The sequence below is a fragment of the Watersipora subatra genome, chromosome 9 (assembly GCF_963576615.1).
Source record: "Watersipora subatra chromosome 9, tzWatSuba1.1, whole genome shotgun sequence".
NCBI classification, from domain to species: Eukaryota; Metazoa; Bryozoa; class Gymnolaemata; order Cheilostomatida; family Watersiporidae; genus Watersipora; species Watersipora subatra.
In genome coordinates, this window is record NC_088716.1 from 38248546 (window position 1) to 38269125 (window position 20580).

Below are 20580 nucleotides of genomic sequence, written 5' to 3' on the forward strand. Positions count from 1 at the left end.
AAGTTTCTCTTCCTTCCCATCTCCATATGCAGAAAAGGAAACTATTGAGTTAACTCAAGCTTCTACTTTATTACAATTAACTTTACTTACCTCATCACAAACAGCACCACTGTTTGGATGACTCAGCAAATTATCAACGGACATATCATTTCTAGGAGTATAAAAAATATCATAATTATATCTCGTTAGTCCGTAAAAAACAACACCGTTACAGGTAACTTGGACAAATCTTTTTCTTATAAAATCACAATCAAGGCTTATGATCAGTTTCTACTTCAAATTTTCTACCAACTAATCAATAATCAAATTTCTCACATGCCCATCTTGTAGCTAAAGCTTCCTTTTTGACCATGAGATATTTACCTCCAGTTTCAGTCATTTTCTCAGAAGCATATTCGACGGGTTACCACCCACCTTCCTAGTTATACTGTAGCGAAACTGTACCTAGTGCATTTTTACTAGCATTAGGGAAACTATATGTTTAGCATTTATCTCAAAAGTACATAATACTGGACTATTAGAAATTTTTTTTCAAGTTTCAAAAGCTTCTTGTTGGTCAGGACCCCAAAAGCATTTCAATTTACTACCAGTTACTCCACAAATCGGAGTACATAAACCAGCTAACTTTTTATTAAACTTCGTCAATAATTTACCATTTCAGTAAATCTCTTAGCCTCCTTTTTGCTTCTCTGAGGATTCATTTCAACTATTGTTTTTATTTTACTTGGGTCTGGTTTAATATCAGAACTGCTAACCAAATGTCCTAACAACTCCACTTCAGTACACTCAAACTCACATTTTTTTTTCTACAGTAATGCCAGATTTTTTGATTCTCTTTAAAACTTTACGTAAATGTTGGTAATGTTTGATTATAGTTTTCCCGTAAACTAAAATATTGTCCATCAAACGTACAATTCCATTTAACCCTTTCAACATCTTTTCTATCTTTCTCTGAAGAATTCAAGGGCTGAAGGTAGCCAAAAGGCATTCTTTTGAACCAAAATTTACCCCATTGGGTTACAAAAGTCATTAATTCCTTGCACTTCTCATTAAGTGTAACTTGCCCAATTTTAGAATTAGCATCAAGTTTTGAAAACTCAACCCTTTTTGACAATTTACTCAACATATCTGAAATGTTAGGTAAAGAATATACTTACTTTCTAACACATTTATTTAAATTGGTCAAATCTACATATATTTTAACTGTTTGATCCAACCTCTTTTAAACCAGCCTCTTTTATAGCAATGGTGAGACCAGAAAATCAATCAGTTGCCTTTTGTATATGTTCTATAACCTTACTTTCCAACATTTTATCAATTTCTCTTTTAGCGTTTTTACACAAATCTGCTGCATTAGGCCTAGGTGCCTACAATCTAACAGGTTTAGCATTCCTATTCAAGTCAATACCGAAAATACCAGGCATTGTTCCTAGTCACTCAAGTCTTAAACATTTTTTTCAAGGGCTCAAATTTGTATGCACACAAAGCATTAATAACTGCTAACCAATTTAATTTCATAATTCCGGGCATACCTAAAATATTTCTTCTCGAACCTTTAAGTATGTAGATGGAAGTATGAATAACTCTATAAGTACTTTTAATAGCTACATCAGCTACTCCTATAACATTCAGTCTATTTCCATCAGCTCTATTCAAAATTTGCTAGAGTTCTTTCAGATTGAAACCAAGCTTTTTCCTAGTTTTTTCAGATGAAGTACATACATCAGCTCCTGTGTCAAAAGTAAACCCATCATCTTTACTAGATAAATTTCTGACAAACTTTTTGTCTAGTCAGCTGCTATTACTAGACTCAGAAGAAGTCCTACTCCCAGAGTAAGGTTTTCTACTTTCACCACTTCCACTACTTTCATACCTATCTCTACTTTGACTTCTATGTAATTTACAGTCCTTAATTGTGTGCCCTTTGGTAGCACAAAAACAGCTCCTTATCTCTGGACAGAATCTAATTTCATATCCTTTTACTCTACAACCATAGCATTTATCTCTCCCCAAAGATGGATACCGTCTACAGCTTTTTTTAGACCTATCCTATCTCCTCGCGAAATACCTATCTATACTTCTCCTGAACCATTCAAGCTGTCTTTCCCTACTAGAATCCTTGGATGAACCGCTATAATTCTCAAAGCTTATTCAATCCTATCTTTACCATACACTCTAAATTTATGTTTATCTCTAGAAGATATTCTGCTCACTTCTCTTTCATTCTCTGAATCAGAGTCAAGTTTGAACTGATCATCGTTGCTCTCTGATTTGTTTTCTACTGCATCTACTTCCAATTTTGCATTAGACATGTCTGCCTTAACGGTATATATGGTTCTTTCTGAATCTCTAGCTATCTTTTTGGCTCAAAAAATACTTAAAAACTGAATCATTATTTTGTTGCATCAAATGAACAAAAAAAGATTCTCTCAACCCACTTACTGTTATGGCTGAAGCAAATTTTTGTCTTAAAGCATATTCAGCCCCAAAGTCATTCTTCTACTTAAATCTTCAATTCGCTATAAATCTTCAATTTGTAATAAATCCCAAATAATATTTGGGATTTAATCAAAAAAGTGCAACTTCTACCTATGAATGAGCTATGGAACTTTTAGAAACTGTATATGTATCTTTTAGAAACTGTATATGTATATTATGTTAAAGCCGCTCTACCTGCCTTACCCACTGCATTCAACAGAGATACTAATTTCATTCTACCTCTAAATACATCAACAGTTTTTCAGCACTATTTACTGTGATATTTTCTTGACTTAATTTTATAGTCATCATCTCAACTCTTAGTTTAAACTCAGCTACCCAATTTTCCATGATCCGCCAACATCATCACTACTAATTACTAATTTTAGAAATTAATTGAAATTCAAACTCTTAGCCATATTTAAAGTAGCTTCTACTCACCTCCAATCATCTTTCAGAACTTCTATATCACTGTATAATCACCACTTATCTTGTATAATATTACCCATTTACCACTACTCCACAGAAAATACACCACGGAAAATCACTGAGCACTATATCACCACTATCGATCGCCGATATAAATAGTTATCCCCGACTACACCACTAAATAGTTTGTCACCGATCAGTCCTCCTCACACAAGAATGCCTATGATGCCATGTTATATTGCTCAAGAAAGCAATTCACCACTCACCATGAACACAAAATCACAAGAGAAAGTCGGCCTCCTCCCCAGTCACTATATACCAATAGGGTCACGTGTTTCCTATACGTCTAAGCCATATCCATTAGTTCCGGTAACCATAACCTCTAGTAGGCTATTTAGCCTGTGGTTCTTTATTCCTAAATGTTGTATATTATGAATATATAACAATTTAGATTCTCCATACAGTTTTCTGACTAATTGGTAGAGATTTGATGCACCATTGCTAAATGCCCTGTGGTTGAATCGCCGGTGCCACCCTTCCACCTTGTTGTTGGTTCTTTAAATATACATGCTACAGACAGTACTGTTTCGGCTATTGAAGCCTCATCAGTGCAGCTCAGAGCTTTGGCAAGGGACACAAATCCCATTACCAATGAGAGTTGACATCTTGCCATGAAACAACTAAGTTGCCTCACAGACTTTAAGAAAGTCAATGTGCTGGCACTAGAGTGCTCAAATCACAAAAGTGATGAGCTTTGCACAAAGGCTAATAGTGCCACACCTCTCACAGGTGCGGCACTATTAGCCGTATTTATAATGTATATATATTACATATATATATATATATATATATATATATATACATATATATATAAAGAATGGTTTCCTCACCCCGGATACCCCGTATGGGTGGTAAATTCTGCTCTAACTCGAGTCTCCTGCCAGAGACCTGGGAGTTTGAGCACTCGCCTCAAGATCTTAGCTGTTCCCAATGGCGCACTTTTCTGCAACTCTCCTGAGTTGATTGCTGTCGGTATTTGGGCAAGCCACATTTTATGCGCCGGTGTTATTGCGCCCAGTGCCCCAATGACTTCTGGGATTACAGTTGTTCTTACATTCCAGCATTTTTCAATTTCTTCTCCCAGAGGGAGATATTTCTCTACCTTTTCTTTTTCTTTGCTGGCTATATTGTAGTCATTGGGTACTGCTATATCTATTATAGTAGCCCTCTTGTTCTCCTTGTCTACCACCACTATATCTGGTTGGTTTGCTAGGACATGCTTGTCAGTTTGGATGTAGAAGTCTCAGAGGATCTTAGCCCGGTCATTTTCATTGACCTTACCAGGAGCTTCCCACCAGTGTTGTGGTTTATTAAGGCCATACTCATCACATAGACTTCTATACACAACACCTGCGACATGATTATGCCGCTCAGTGTATGCGTTCCCTGCTAGCTGCTTGCATCCACTGATGATGTGTTGGATGGTCTCAGGTGCATCTTTGCACAGTCTGCATCTAGGATCGTCTCTAGTGTGATAGATTTTCGTTTGGAGTTGCCTTGTTGGGAGCACTTGCTCCTGGGCTGCCATGATTAGCGGCTCTGTATTGGCCGTTAGGTTTCCTTTGTTTAGCCACATATATGTCTGGTGAAGATCGCCAACCTTAGATATTTGTTGGAGGTAAGCACCATGAAGAGGTTTCGTGTGCCAGTCAATTTCCTCATCATCAGGGCGTAGGTCCGTTGTAAGAGCAGCCGATTGAAATTCAGCTAACAACTTATCTGAGATGGCCATGGAGGCTGCATATGCTTTGATGCTTTGCTCCTTCTCTTTCACTGTCTGCTGTACACTTTTGAGTCCCCTACCGCCATCTTTCCTATCAAGATACAATCTAGTAGTATCAGATTTTGGGTAGAGTGCTCCATGCATGGTCAGCAGTTTACGAGTTGCTATATCTGTTTCTTTGATGGCTTCCTCAGTCCACTTTATTATGCCTGCTGGATATCTTATTACTGGCAGTGCGTAGGTATTTATTGCCATGACTTGGTTCTTGGCATTGAGCTGGCTCCGTAAGGCCTGCCGAAGGCGTTTCTTGTATTCGATAATGGCTTTGTGACGTACCTCGGCTTCGTGGTTGATGTTGCTTTGCATAATCCCCAAGTACTTGTACCCTTCTTCTATATCTTTGATGGTACCATTTGGCATTCTTAGGCCATCTGTGAGCATAGAATGGCTTTTCTTAAGAATTAGCCTTCCACATTTCTCAATACCGAAGGTCATTCCGATGTCCTTGCTGTATACCTGAGTGAGGTGTATTAGCGAATCAATGTCCCTTTCTTTGTTAGCGTACAGCTTGATGTCATCCATGTAGAAGAGGTGGTTTATCTTGGTGCCACTCTTAAACTGGTACCCATATTGAGTCTCCTCCAACATATTGCTTAGAGGGTTTAGGCATATGCAGAAGAGCAGCGGTGATAAGGAGTCACCTTGATAGATGCCTCGCTTAATTTGTACACTCGCCAGCTTTTTGCCATTAGCCTCCAGTTCTGTCTTCCATTTGGTCATTGACATCTTGATGAATGCCACAAGAGCAGGGTGAACATTGTACATACTGAGGCACTCAACTATCCAACTATGGGGAATTGAGTCATAAGCCTTTTTGTAGTCAATCCAAGCCATGGCAAGATTGGTTTGCCTTCTCCTGCTGTCTTGACAGACCGTCCGATCTACCAGTAACTGATGTTTAGCTCCTCGGGTGTTGCGCCTAATTCCTTTCTGAGCACTGGTCATATAGTGACTCATGTGCTCTTATATATATATATATATATATACATATATATATATATATATATATATATATATATATATATATATATATACATTGTAGCTGCACTGTACTTTACTTATTGATGCATTGTTCCTTTTTAACATTATTTAATTAATTAAATGATTAAGCAGTGTTTACTCGAAAGAACACGCACACTCTTTGATAGTACACAATTGTTATAATATTGTCAGATCATATCAACTTGTTATTACAGTAGCAGCTGAATTATAATATTATATTTAAAATGAGTCAGCATCTTTAGTGAATATTCATTTTAATTTGAATTGGAAATATTTGGGTTGAATGCTTATTTAATTTTAACAGTAAAATATTAAATTAAAAACTTGTTAATTTTACGGTACATTATCAAATGTTGTAGTTTCATGTATAATTTTTGTTAACCAAATTATATAGGGTAGGTTACAAAAGTATATGGTGTTTATCCCTCTTCCCTCTCATAGCTACAGTGTAGTGAGCTTTGGCCCCGCAGTGCTGCCACAAGGATAAAGTTTGGTGCATACTCCACATAGGTTTGTCTTGGCAAAGAGGCCAAACCTTATAAAAGAAACAGCCTGGATGCAGAAGTTTCAGAGGAAAACAAGACGGTCAGCTACACACTTGCTAGCCTGACCAATGGCGTATTATAGCTAGTAGGCAGTAATTAGCAGGTTGTGAAAAACTATTACACTACTTAATGTGCTTAAGTCACATGAGCTTGAGAATATGTGCATACATTTATGGTTCAGAGCTTCAATTAACTATAGCTTTGTTTAAAACTGGTAGAAATGTGACACAGACTTGAAGAGTCAGCTATTCAAGAAGGAGGAAGTGAAAATATGAGTGATGCTTAAGAATTGAATAAATTCCTCATTTCATCTCTCACCTTCCACACGAGTAAAGAAATGAGTTTTTAGAGTCGTATTTGTTTTAAACATCTACTTGAGCTCTAATATCTACTTGCCTGTAAGAATTTGTTGAAATGCATAAGTTTTAAAGAACGTTAATCTTTACTTTTGAGTTTTTATTATGAGTCACAGATTAAAAACTGTTTGATTTTCACCAAAACAGTTCAGCTGAACTTTAATCTAGAAAAGCCCTTCGCGCTGCTTATTATCAGTGTGAAGCTCATTAAAAGCTACTATCTGGTACTTTCATAAGTTCATTGAATATTTGGAATTTCTCATCTTTGATGAAAATGTCTTTTTTTAACCTACTTAACTACTTAATATTTTCCAAGGTGCTACTGCTTGAACAGAGTTGTCTGCTTTTTATTATCTCTTCCTTTGCACACACCACAAATTTTTGTGGGTATACAACTAGATATATTAACGACTGCTTTGAACATGTGTTGATGGGTTTATTAAAACCTATCAGAGTTTGTAGCTTGATTTTAGTGTTAAATTTTGGATTTAAGCTTTAACAAACACATGGAAGTTTTGAAGTTAGGCCATGCTACACAGAGTAGAGTTATGTTAATGCTTGTAAAGTTAACAAATATTCATTTGCATTTGTAGGGTAGATACCTGCCAGTAAAAGGTCGAAGTCCTTAAAGATGTGACTGCTGCAAAGTTAAAAAAGAAAGAGGCTAATAACTAGGATGGTCTCATCTCTGAGTGAAACTCTATGATCATAGCTTGCTGAGTTGACAGGAATTGTTAGCTGAACAGTGGTGAAAAACTTCCCCTTTTGCAAGCTGTAAAACTCTGATTAGACAGTGCTACAGTTGCTGAAGTTGTTCAGCCATAAAGTATAAAATTTACACTCTGTTTGCATGTTTTATCTAGCTGTTGCTTTAAGCCTAAGTCTAGGCCTAGTCACTTTGATCACATATTGAGAGCATTTTATGATGTATGTACTCTTTCTAGTTTTATCTATTTAATTGAATAAATTGTAAGTTTGTTCTTTCTTCTAATGAACAGGTAATATCTTCTAATGAACAGGTAATATCTTCTAATGAACAGGTAATATCTTCTAATGAACAGGTAATATCTTCTAATGAACAGGTAATATCTTCTAATGAACAGGTAATATCTTCTAATGAACAGGTAATATCTCTTCTAATGAACAGGTAATATCTCTTCTAATGAACAGGTAATATCTCTTCTAATGAACAGGTAATATCTCTTCTAATGAACAGGTAATATCCCAACAAAGATGCAGACTGTTACATTCAATAAAGTGCAAGGCTCAGTTTCAGCATAATCTAAGCGAGTTAAAGTAATTTTTTTACCCAGTGCAGAAGATGTCTGTTTTGCTTCAGCTAACAAACATAATGAAATGTTATCTTCACACATGTTATAGCTGCCATGAGTAGACAATCATGAGAGTTCGTAAGAGTCTATGAAAGTTTGTGAGGTGTGTGCACACGGTTGGTCAACATTCAGCCTGTATGTTATCAACAATTTGTATGCTATTGTACTTGGCACTTCATGCTTTATGGATGTTGTTTACTATAACTGTCCACTTATACCCTGCATTCTTTGTGTTGCGTTTTAGTTTATCGTCTAACCAATCAGGCGACACGCTTTTGTTCACACTGCTCCTATGTACCCTAAGGCTGCTCTGTCCAACCAGCCGTACCATTTTTAAATAGTATGATGTATTTATCAAAATAACCAGGTATTAGATCATTTCTTATGAGTCACAACTGTCTAGGTAATATGAGTTGCTTGAAAATTTTTTTAGAAAATTTTTGACGTCAATCCTAATTGACTCTTGATTTGAATACCACCTGATAAGAGAAGATCCCTCTAAACTTGAAACTTAATATAAGTTTCAAGTAAATGTTTTGTCAAGGAGCTATTCTGTTTCTTATTACCTCAGTGTTGTAGCACAGACTGTTATTCATATTGTTTAGGTTATAAATGCTGACAAGTTTGTATCTTTTTGATTTATTACTATTACTGCTGATGCTGAGGCCATAATGAACAATCATATAATTATTTGTGATGTTGTGTAGCTAAAGTATATGTTGCAGTGTCAGTCACGATTGAGGTGCTTATTTGCTGCACTTCCATGCTTCAAAGATTGTTCTCTCAATATTGGCAAATACTTTATCATTTAGAGTATGCTTTTTAGGGCTTTTATTTTGAAAAAAACCTTTCAAGAGTGAGAACATTTATTGAACATTTCACCTGTCATAAGAGACACCCTGTTTTCATGTATATTATTGCACCAGTTATCAGGGAGCTCATTTACTACACTTTCATACTTGAATGATTTGTACTTTGGTTTGAGGAAATGAACATAATTGCTGAAAATTTATCATTTCAAGCATGATTTCTTCTGGGGTTAATTTGTAAAAAAAAAATTAGAATAGCAAGTAATACTCTTAAAAGATTTTAACTGCTGTAAGTTTATGTAAAAACAACATGCCATGGTTTCTGTCATAGCCCTTTTATCAGTTCGCAACAACAATAAAAGGCTAATTTAATATGGGTTTAATTTACTTTAAAACTCACTTCTACTCACTTTTAAATCACTTTCTTGCAGTCAGTCAAGGCACCTAAAACTATCTATGGTTGTGGGTTACATACAATCGTTAGTTTTCAATTGGTTCGATTACAAGCATTCATCTGTCATGAGTTTGTATTGATCTGTCACAATTTTAAATTTCTTTTAGCTACATATTTATAGCAGTGTAGGCCTTCCTTGATTTTGTTTACTATCATATAGTTGCGAGTATAGCAGTTGACATAAGAACCGGTTATATTCCATCCTGTGTACACGCCCAACCACTTCAAACTTTTCTCAACTAGGCCATCAGTCAGTGACGGTAGATCTGGCTGCTTTAAGACTTCTATGTTCATGATCTTGTCCAGCCACTTGATGTTTGCGATGTACTTCTACTTGAACCTAATATATAGTCAGGTCTCTTCATCATATAAGAGTGTTGACAGAACTACTGCTCGATACACATTAAACTCCACTCAGACTGACATATGCTTGTTGTCCTACAGTCTCTGCTCAAAGGCAGCGCTGGCTCGGCTGATCCTTTGTTACATTTGCCATTTATTCCATAGAGCTGCGTAGGAATGTTGAAAGGATTTTTGGCTATCGCTGCACCAGATTTACTTGTTTGACTGAAAGGATACAGTGTCCAGGGGCAAGAGCAAGTTGACACGCTAGAACTTTCATCCCGTTGTAGTGGTTAGCCGATAGATAGATTTGTTTATTCTCATTGTTCAGATGCTGTCATGTTGCATCGCTGGTGCAGCACAGTATATTGTTTTTGGTTTGATTTGGTTTTATTCGTATCAATAATAGACAAACTGTAATTAGTAAAATCAAAAAAGAAAAATACTTTTTAAATATTTTATCAATTATTAATCATGAAAGTAGTGAAGCCGACCCCAATGCACAATATCATGAATAATCAAAGCCATTGATCTCAAAGTCAGCAAGCGAGCAGAGCTCAAAGTAACCTATCCCAGATTGTCCAACAAATACTGTTTGAGTTCCAGATCTAAATTTAGCAATGCATCTTACCTTATTGACTCATTGAGATAAACAGGAAGACCGACCAGGCATCAAAAATATGGTATGAGACATGTCTCCAATGGTATGAGACATGTCTCCAATGGTATGAGACATGTCTCCGATGGTATGAGACATGTCTCCGATGGTATGAGACATGTCTCCGATGGTATGAGATGTGTCTCCGATGGTATCTTATAAATTGCGGTACAATGTATGATCAGGAAAATAATGGCCAATCTTCCTGTAGCCTACAGTATCGGTGTGTTTGTTTGTGTTTATATTAAAATTTAAACTTTGAATTTAAATTATATTTGAAATTACTTTTTAATTTTCAGAAATTATTTTAATCTAAAAGCCATAATTGTCGCAAAAATAAAAAAGTTTTTTCCGGCCTGCCACACATCTCAACTTATTAGAAAATTTTATTTGTTATTATTTCAAGTCTAGCTAAGGCTTGTAGTGTGGGACTGGTCAGTGTTTATGATCTACCTACCCATTGCTATATACATGTATTTATGTACATGTACTAGAAGTTAATGCAATAATTGCTACAAGTATTAAAAAGCTTCACTTATTTTGGACATGGTTTCCTCTCAGCAGTCATAATCCTCTAGCTGTTAAGCTATATAGGTAGCTAACAAACTATTTCTCAGTGAGCCGTTATTTTCAGAAAGGAAGGAAAACAGGTAAGGCTAGTGGCTGGTCTTATATTGCTGAAATATTTTCAAATTGTGATAGCTAAATCTAGGCGGGATGTTTTGAACATGACACTCTCAAATGGCAGCGACAATGTTATTTAGAGCAACTCTAGGTCTAAACTCTATCTAGAGGCATTCAATTATTGATAGACCAGTTTATTAAGTATGTTATTAAGGTAAAAAGTGAAGTCATTTTTTTTGTTCATTAGTGTTAACTTTTTCACGAAGCGGCGAATGTTTAGCTCAAAACTCGGGTAGCGTAAACTTCGATTATATTTTAGATATAGATTAAAATATTGATAGCTTTGTTTTTAGTTCAAAATGATGCGAGACTTGATACCAATGAGTTTGGTCGGAACAATCATTTTAAAAAGCTTACTAGTCATGTTTTTGGATCAACAATGGTTAACTGTTGATCAACGGTCAACTACGCTTTAAAAATTCTTTTTGTGTTTATTTTGTTTAATTTTATACTCAATTAATAGTAAAAATTGATTTGAACTATGAGATATGATAATTTATTTCTTAAACCTTAGCCTTTAACTGCTAATATAAAGCGATTGAAAATAAAATACTTTTATTAAGGTTAGTGAGAGGTAACTCTATAAATAGATGATAACTATAACGGTAGCATTACATATATATTATAGCTATAGAGATAGTTCTATGAATAGGTACTAACAATAGAAATAGCACTATAAATAAACAGCGACAGTAGGTTCAATAACAAATAATAGAAAGGTTTAGCAACACTGAACAGCCAGCTTTTTTTTTTAATACGATCTTGGTATTGCAACAAATTAGGTTTTAGCGTTCTTATCAATCATTTTATCTCAAATTTTATGTTCATATAATGCCCTCGGGCGTATTGGACAGATTCGAATATATATATATATATATATATATATATACTGAACAGCTAGTAATAGAACTATTAAAAAGCTGTAACGAGTTGAAGGGCTGTGTTGATGAGTGAAGCAAGTCTGTTCATAAAATAGCTACAACCTATTGTAAGTAAATTATCATAAGTATTTGATTATAGAAGTACAACAATAAAAATACGCAGTAGGCTACTTAAAAACTGCTCATCACAAAAGTTTACAACCAATTTAATCTCATACCTTGAACATGTTTATTTAGTTTGAAAATGACTTATTGAATTTTGAGGTTATATCCTTACGTGATAGTTTTTCTGACAAAAATTTCACAACAATTTAATATACCACAATGTGTGGATGATTACTGCTCGAAAGTTGGAGTAGCTAGCTTGATAGCTCGAATCTCTTTACTTTGTAGTTCATAATGCCGCGGTCAGCTAAGAGAACGAGGTCAGTGAGTATTGCTGAAGTCAGCGACATGGACGAGTCAAGGTCACTTCGTGAGTCTGAATCAGAAGCTGATGATGACACTGATTTAGTAACAGAAGAAATGCTGCTGGGTATGTTTAGTATGAATCCATCACCTGTAGTTTGCTACTAAATATATTAATGCAGGCAAAAAGGGTAAAAAATTACTGTTTGTTTTCTTTGCAGAAACAATTAGTAAAACTATGCAAAATATTATTACATACATTATGTTGTATACTACAATTTTATAAGATTTGCTTTTGTTGAATCCAGAAACATTTTACAAGAACAGGAAATTGTATTTCTCCTGCATACTGATTGGAGTAGAGCACGGTGTATAATTTTGTGCCAATTAATAACCTCTTTCTATAATTATGTAAAGTCATCAACAAAATGGCTGAGAAATTAGTTGTCAAAGATTAATCAGCAAACAGTTAAACATAAATAACAATACCTATAAATATGAGCAAATTAAAAAAAGTATTTGATGAAAGCTAAAATAATTATTGTGTCAAATAATGGATGATAATTTTGATAAGTAACTAATTGAAACTAAATTTAATTATCTTATCAGATAACAGGTGATATTCTTGCAACGCTTTGCCTGAGATCAAGAAAGCGAAAATACTGCTCGGTTGGTCCTCTGCTGGCTTTGGGGAGCAGTCATTGTTAGAATCTGGCAGCATTTTAACAACAAACCCTAAACATATGATAACCATGACTTCTACAATTTATTAGTCTTTGAAAAAAAATAGCCTTGGTAAAAGTCTGCAAAAACGGAAGTCCTGGTTAAAAATAATCGCCTAAACAAGCTTGGCCGCATGAGAAATATTTAACACGACTATCGAAATTTTGACAAGAAACAAATGATCAATATGCGGGGCTGATCTAGATGTATGTATAAACTTACGCCAGTTAAAGCAGAATTGGGTAATAACTCGTCACTACTTACTCGTCACTACTTACTCGTCACTACTTACTCGTCACTACTTACTCATCACTACTTACTCGTCACTACTGACTCGTCACTACTGACTCGTCACTACTGACTCGTCACTATTGACTCGTCACTACTTACTCGTCACTACTTACTCGTCACTACTTACTCGTCACTACTCGCTCGTCACTACTCGCTCGTCACTACTCGCTCGTCACTACTCGCTCGTCACTACTCGCTCGTCACTACTCGCTCGTCACTACTCGCTCGTCACTACTCGCTCGTCACTACTCGCTCGTCACTACTCGCTCGTCACTACTCGCTCGTCACTACTCGCTCGTCACTACTCGCTCGTCACTACTCGCTCGTCACTACTCGCTCGTCACTACTCGCTCGTCACTACTCGCTCGTCACTACTCGCTCGTCACTACTCGCTCGTCACTACTCGCTCGTCACTACTCGCTCGTCACTACTCGCTCGTCACTACTCGCTCGTCACTACTCGCTCGTCACTACTCGCTCGTCACTACTCGCTCGTCACTGATGACTCGTCACTGATGACTCGTCACTGATGACTCGTCACTACTCGCTCGTCACTGATGACTCGTCACTGATGACTCGTCACTGATGACTCGTCACTGATGGCTCGTCACTGATGGCTCGTCACTGATGGCTCGTCACTGATGGCTCGTCACTGATGGCTCGTCACTGATGGCTCGTCACTGATGGTTCGTCACTGATGGTTCGTCACTGATGGTTCGTCACTGATGGTTCGTCACTGATGGTTCGTCACTGATGGTTCGTCACTGATGGTTCTTCACTGATGGTTCTTCACTGATGTATGCTTAATCTGTGTAAGATTTTAGGGCTAAATCTGATCTCTTAGTTTAGCCGTTCATTGTAAGTCAGCTTGAGATTATATCCCATTGGAAATAAGAATCAAAGTAACTTGACGAAATGTTTGATTTGAGTCATGCATAAAGTTTCACAATATAGAAGCCACTTCATGAGTATTTATCCAAGAGCTTGTAGAAGTTTGTAACATCAGAGACACATTGAGATTGCTTCTACGATGTGGCCAGCTTTACTAGTTTCTCAAACAACTAACAGATGCTAGTTGAGTATGCGAGGTATATATATGGGTATTTTGTTGTCTTTCTTGTATGGGTGTTTGGAAAGCTTGCACATCATTTTTAGGTCTACGATTTGATGAAAATGAGAAGGAGCATTACTTAGGAATTTCACATTCAGAGAAAGCCATATTAGGCTACATTCAAACCGCTGACACAGACGTAGAGAATGTTTGTATCGAGTCAGCTAATTTCTTTCTGAGAGGCGTAAGTTGATACCATGATGAAAGCAGTATTGTACTGCTGACATTGAAAAAATGGAGCTAGCATGACATGATCAGAATTTTAATCTGTTAAAACACAAACTTTGACCTCAATATTGTAGTGTAGTAATGAATTTACATTTCATCATTAACTCAAAAAATAACGGGAGATGATAATGTAATTTATTAATGGATGCATGTATATTCAACAAAATGAATGTGGTTGCTTGCTTTTAAGGTTGGGTATGAAATTTTTTAATAAAAAAATTAGGCTTTATTTTGTTAATATGTAAGTCTGTAAATATATAAATCTGTAAATATGTTGTGAGATGTAGGCAGAAGACCCAGATTGAATTATGATACGCTGGTAGAACATCACATCGGTGTATGTTATGTTTAACACGAGGGAACCCTCGAGTTGAGACTAATTGAATCCATATTGAATTATTGCCCTTTATTCTTTTGAAGAATGTTGAAGAAAGAGTTCATTTTGTTTCTGTTTTTAGCAAAGTTGTCATTTCTTGTAGTTTCTGTTGTCTCTGTGTCTAATAGACTAGTGTTGAAGAAAGCTCCTCAGATTATACACTTTTAAAGAAAAAATATCATCTGTTGGTTCTTTTATCTCTATTAAACCAGTTCCATGATTAAGCAGTGTTCATTCAAAAGAACATTGACACACTCTGCTATTACAGAATTATTATAATATTGTCAGATCGTAACAACTTGTTATTACAGTAGCAGTTGAACCACAATATGATATCTACGATGAGTCAGCATCTTCAGTGAATATTCATTTTAATTTGGTTATGAAAGTATTTGAGTTGAATGCTGATTTACTTTTAACAGTGAAATACTAAACCACAAACTGATCCACTTTACACTACCTTATCAGATGTTGTGGTATTATGTACGGTTTTTGTTAACCATATTATGTAGGCTATATGAGTGCATGGTTTTTATCACTCTCTTTCATAGCTCCAACATAGTGTGAATTGTTTGCCTAGTGTTACCTGAGGGATAAAATTTGGTGCATACTCCGCATAGGTTTGCCTTGGTGCCGAAGCCAAACCTAATGAAAGAAACATCTTGGATGTAAAAGTAACAGAAGAAAACAAGAGAGCCAGCTATGCACTTGCTAGCCTGACCAATGGCGTACATGAAATGGTAGGCAGTATTTGACAAGTTGTAGAGAACTCAAGCTTGTGTGTTCACCAATGCATGGATTTAAGAATACATGCATAATTTTATAACAATTGTTAGGTGGTGGCAAAATTCAACTAATTAGAGCCTTGTCAAAGAGTTGTAAAAATGTGAGACAGTTTTGATTCTTTCAACAAACTTTCCTGCATATATTTGGTGATGTTTGACTGACAGATAGTTGTTTATATTTTCTTAGCCTCACACAATATAAGCTATGTGCTTAGCATTAAAAACTATTTTGGTAGAACCAGCTAAATCTGGATCTAAGCCTCGGCTGTGATGCTGTTATTCGACTAGCCCATGGTACCGGGCCGATCTATCTGACAGGACTGCAAGAGATAACATACAGCATCCCTTCAAATTTGTCAGATGAATTTGAAGATTCCGCTCTCGAAGAAAGGGAAAGTGAAGATATAAGTGATGAAGAGGGTCAAGAAGCGGAAAAAAATGTGAAGAAGAAAAACTCAGATGCTCCTAACAAGGCAGTTAAAAGAAAGGTATAAAGCAGCAAATACTTTTATGTAAGGTTTGAATAGATTTTCCATTTTGTCCGCTGAATTTTACATGAGCACTGGACCAAGTTTTATAAAGTAATATTTTTAAAAAATATCTGGTTTTGCTTTCATATTTAGATGTTCATTGAAAAGTACATATTTAAACAAAGGTTTATCTTTGCCTGGAGAATATATTCTTTCAATAGTACCGGACTGAGTTTGGTGAAATCATATTTGTTTAAACATCTGCTTTTGTTCTTTGCTGTAAATTTTTGTTGAAATGTATAAGTTTTGGAAAACGTTTTTCTTTGCTTTAAGTTTTTATTATGAGCCACAAATTAAAAACTGTTTGATTTTCACCAAAACATTTCAGCTGAACTTTAATCTAGAAAAGCCCCTCAAGTTGCTTATTATTAGTGTGAAGCCCATTAAAAGCTACTATTTGGTGCTTTCATAAGTTAATTGAATATTTGTAATATTTCTTTTCTGATAAAAGTGTCTTTTTCAAATTTCTTTTTGAAATGTGCATGTTTTTCCACCAAAGAGGTATATTTGTGTTCAATATTTGAAAAAGTGAGTAGAAAAATTAGCCCCAAGCTAATAAGTGGTACATTTATATCAACCAACTTCAATAAGTACGACTTTAGTTGGTTTGTATTTATATCAGATTTAATAAAAAAAGTGTCACAAACTACTTAAGTCTATATACATGTAGATTCTACTTTATTATTGTGTTTAAGCCTTGTTGGCATGCCCGCTTACATTTATTGGCCGAATTAGTCCAACCTTCACACTTACATACTTCCTGCCTTTTGCCAGACTGTTCATAATAATTGCTTCACTCGGTGCCCGGGAACCAGCCTCTTGTATACCCCTGAGTGGGCTGTCTGATTGAAAAGGAAAGAAATTCCAGGCATCACCGAGCACACTGCTAGTACCTCCCGATTCAGACCACATCGTGGTAAATAATTCTAAGGGGTTCAAAGGTGCTACTACCTTTACAGAGTCGTCTGCTTTCTGGTAATCTCCACCTTCGTATGCACCAAAGCCTTTTGTGTTATGCATTAGATTGACCAAGGAAATGACCAGAATAAAAAGAAAGTTAAAATGGCCAAAAAGAGCTCAAAATCAGCGATTGAAGCAGCCGAAGATAGCGGAGAAGAAAGTTCATACGAGGAGTCAGATGATGAAATGGAGGCTGTGACAAAGAAGTCAAGGAAAATTAGTAAAGGGAAACAATCAGTAGGCAAAACCGTTCCCAAGAAGGTACCTTACAGAACTGTTATACTAGTTGATTAATATTTCTTAGGCATGCGTGGTCTACTACTAGTAAGTATGACTACATAGAACTACACAATTAAACCGCAACAAATCACTTACAAATTTACAAATAAAACTCCAGCAAATATTTCCCTCTACACAAAAAGTAATTTCTAACATTAAACATTCTAAAAATGTCAGAGTTTGTGAGCAAAAGTAAAAAGCCTGTGAGAAATAAAAATAAAAGTTAGAAAATTGATCAATAACAAATAATCAATAACAATAACACATCATGCAACTTAGTTAAGACTTCAATATGTTTAAGCTTGAGTAGGCTGTAATATGTATTTCTATAAACATCCTTTATCTGTGAGGCAAGCTTGCATTTTGTGCTCTTACTGTAAATTAGCAATACCATTTTTATTAATGTTTTATGATATTTTTTTACACATTTTAGTTTGTCACATGGCATCAAACAATAGCTCGTTATAGTGCTATATATAAGTACCATATATATTGGCTTGGTTCCGTTGACTACGATTAGGCGATTGCGATCGGTCGACCATGATAGTTCGATGGCCAGCGATCGTTCGATGGTGATCGGTCGGCGACGAAATGATTTACCTTGTGTAAACTCAAAACTAGGTATACAAGGACTGCATTAAATACGTTTTGATGAGTTTCTAAACACCCAGTAGAGTTTGTAGCTTGACTCAAAACAAGACTAAAGGTTTTGAGGTCAGCTCTAACAGATACAATGAAAAATTGAGTGGTAGACGATGTTATACAGTGTTAAGATATGTTAATGTTTGTAAAGTAGCAGTTATCTATTTGCATTTGTAGGGTAAATACCTGTTACCAAAAGGTCGAGAAGTCCTGAAAGATGTGACTGCTGCAAAGTTAAAAAAGAAAGAAGCTAACAAATAGAACAGTCTCATCTTTGAGTAAAACCTTGTGATCAGAGATTGCTGAGTTGATGACAGGAATTGTATACCAAACAGTGGTGAACAATCCACCTAATTCTTTAATTCTTTTGCTAGAGGTGAAACTCTGATTAGACAGTCTTATAGCTGCTAAAGTTGTTCAGCTATTATGTGTAATTACTCACATCCTGTTTGAATTATCCATCTGATTGTCGTGTCGAGCCCCAGTCTAGTCCTACTCACTTTAATCACATATTTGACAGTATTTTATAATGTCTATAGTTATCTTACAGTCCAATAAAGAGCAAACTCATTTTATAATGTCTGTGATATTTCTACTTTTGTTAAAGGTTTACTTGCAACAAAATTCACATTACAGTTATTTGGTATTAAAGGCTTGCCATGTCTAACTCTGCTGCGTTGTAGGTGCAAAATATGTGGTAATGTAATTGCAAGCTCAAAAACAAACAGTTAATCACAGCCATCACAAAAACGCCGTAGTTTGGAAGCACTTTATTTCAATGACGTACATTGTACTCAAACATTGTGGTTGTTTTGACACGTGATGTTATCACGGGAAATTAAAGGCCAATAAAAGTCTTAATATAAAATATCTCGTAGCACTAATTTATGACAAAAACTTCAGGTTAGACTGGAAAATCGGTATAAAATATAGATGCTCCCATGACAATCTACTATCTTGCTTAATGTTACAAGTTTTGGTGTAATATGATAATAATTTATAGAAAAATACAAAAAAGATTTAGCCATTTGAAATTTGTATCAACTATACAGGCTTGCCACTGCATAGCAAGTCTCCTATACCAACTGTTCATTTAGGTTATTGTCCAGTTTGGAGTGGCCTGCAGGCAAACCGAACTAGTCTGAGAAAAAAGAAAGTTTCGAGTATGTCTTATTATTCAGTTATTTTTGTTGCTTTAATAATTCTTATTAACAAAGTCAGAGAAGTTACGACTAGTTTACAACTAACATATCAAACTATAATTATGTTGCAAAAGAGCCAAGCTGCCATGAAATAACTTAAGTGTGTTATGAGATCATATCCTGTAAATCAAAAGTTAATAAATAGTTGTAACAATGCTTGCAGGCAAAGCTGAAACCTAGTCTATTATGGGTATGACAGTCTTAGAAATGTATAATCATGGTGCAGAACTTGCATAGATCTATTCAAGCGATATGAAAGATGAAAATAGAAGTGCAACAAGAAGTACAAGGGTGTCATAAAAGTAGCTATACTTGAAGACAATAATGGAGAGATGAAAAGTGTCAGAAGTAATTCTGAAATAAAGCCAAAAAAGCCAAAAGTAAATGCAGATGACAATGAGACCAAAAGGACTGCGGGTGAAAAAAATGAGTTGACAATAGCTAAGGATTGACTACCTGTACCATTGAAAGAAGCTGTCAGTGATTTAGAAACTGTACAATTAGACAAATGATGAGACCATATGCAGAGCCAAATATATTATCTTTCATACACAAACTTGTTTCCATCTGCTCAGCTCTAGCGAACTTCTGGCATAGGCGTACATTCAGCTACTAAAGTGTCAGACATTCCCTCAGATAACAAATTTTATGCGCACAGGAAAAATATATCAGATATATCGTGATAAATATATAAATATATATATTTCTATATATTTATAAATAAATATATAGATATATTTATTCATATATATGTATGAATATATATATATAGATAATTTTTGGAGAGTTTTTGGACAATTTTTGGACAATAGAAGCTCTAGAATCTGCTAAACAGCAGCTAGTAGCACTCTCGGCACGACTGAAGCGGTACACCAAAGAGCGGGATAACAAGAGAATGAACAAATTGTTCATCAATAATCTATCTAGAGTGTATTCTCAGTTCAAAGGTGAACTGCAGAGGCCAATGTCTGAGCCTCCCCGATCTAGCACTTCAAAGTTCTGGAAGGACATCTGGGAGAAAGAGACTACTCATAACACCACTGCAAATTGGCTGAAGAGGCTTAAAGAGAGCCATCAACACACTGTGGCCCAGCAAGGACTCATCATCAGCAAAGAGGACATCAAGTGCAGAGTGCAGCGTATGAAGAACTAGGCAGCACCTGGCCATGACATGATTCAAGCCTTCTGGTTAAAGAAATTGACATCACTTCACACTAGAATGGCTAAGCAGATG

General features: G+C 35.7%; 1 protein-coding gene across 1 annotated transcript; it reads left to right on the top strand.

Moving 5' to 3' along the window:
• The first annotated feature begins 10365 nt into the window (after positions 1-10365).
• On the top strand, positions 10366-16227 carry LOC137405038 (nucleoplasmin-like protein). The gene is made up of 5 exons (XM_068091263.1): positions 10366-10377; positions 12206-12347; positions 14389-14528; positions 15569-15688; positions 15970-16227. Exons 1-5 carry the CDS (start codon positions 10366-10368, stop codon positions 16225-16227), a joined length of 672 nt encoding a protein of 223 aa, XP_067947364.1.
• The last annotated feature ends 4353 nt before the right edge of the window (positions 16228-20580 follow it).

Coding starts and splice junctions, on each gene's coding strand:
- LOC137405038 (XM_068091263.1), top strand. Junction 14,529..15,568: donor CTAATTTCTTTCTGAGAGGC/GTAAGTTGATAC, acceptor TACTCCGCATAG/GTTTGCCTTGGTGCCGAAGC. Junction 15,689..15,969: donor CCAATGGCGTACATGAAATG/GTAGGCAGTATT, acceptor CTATTTTGGTAG/AACCAGCTAAATCTGGATCT.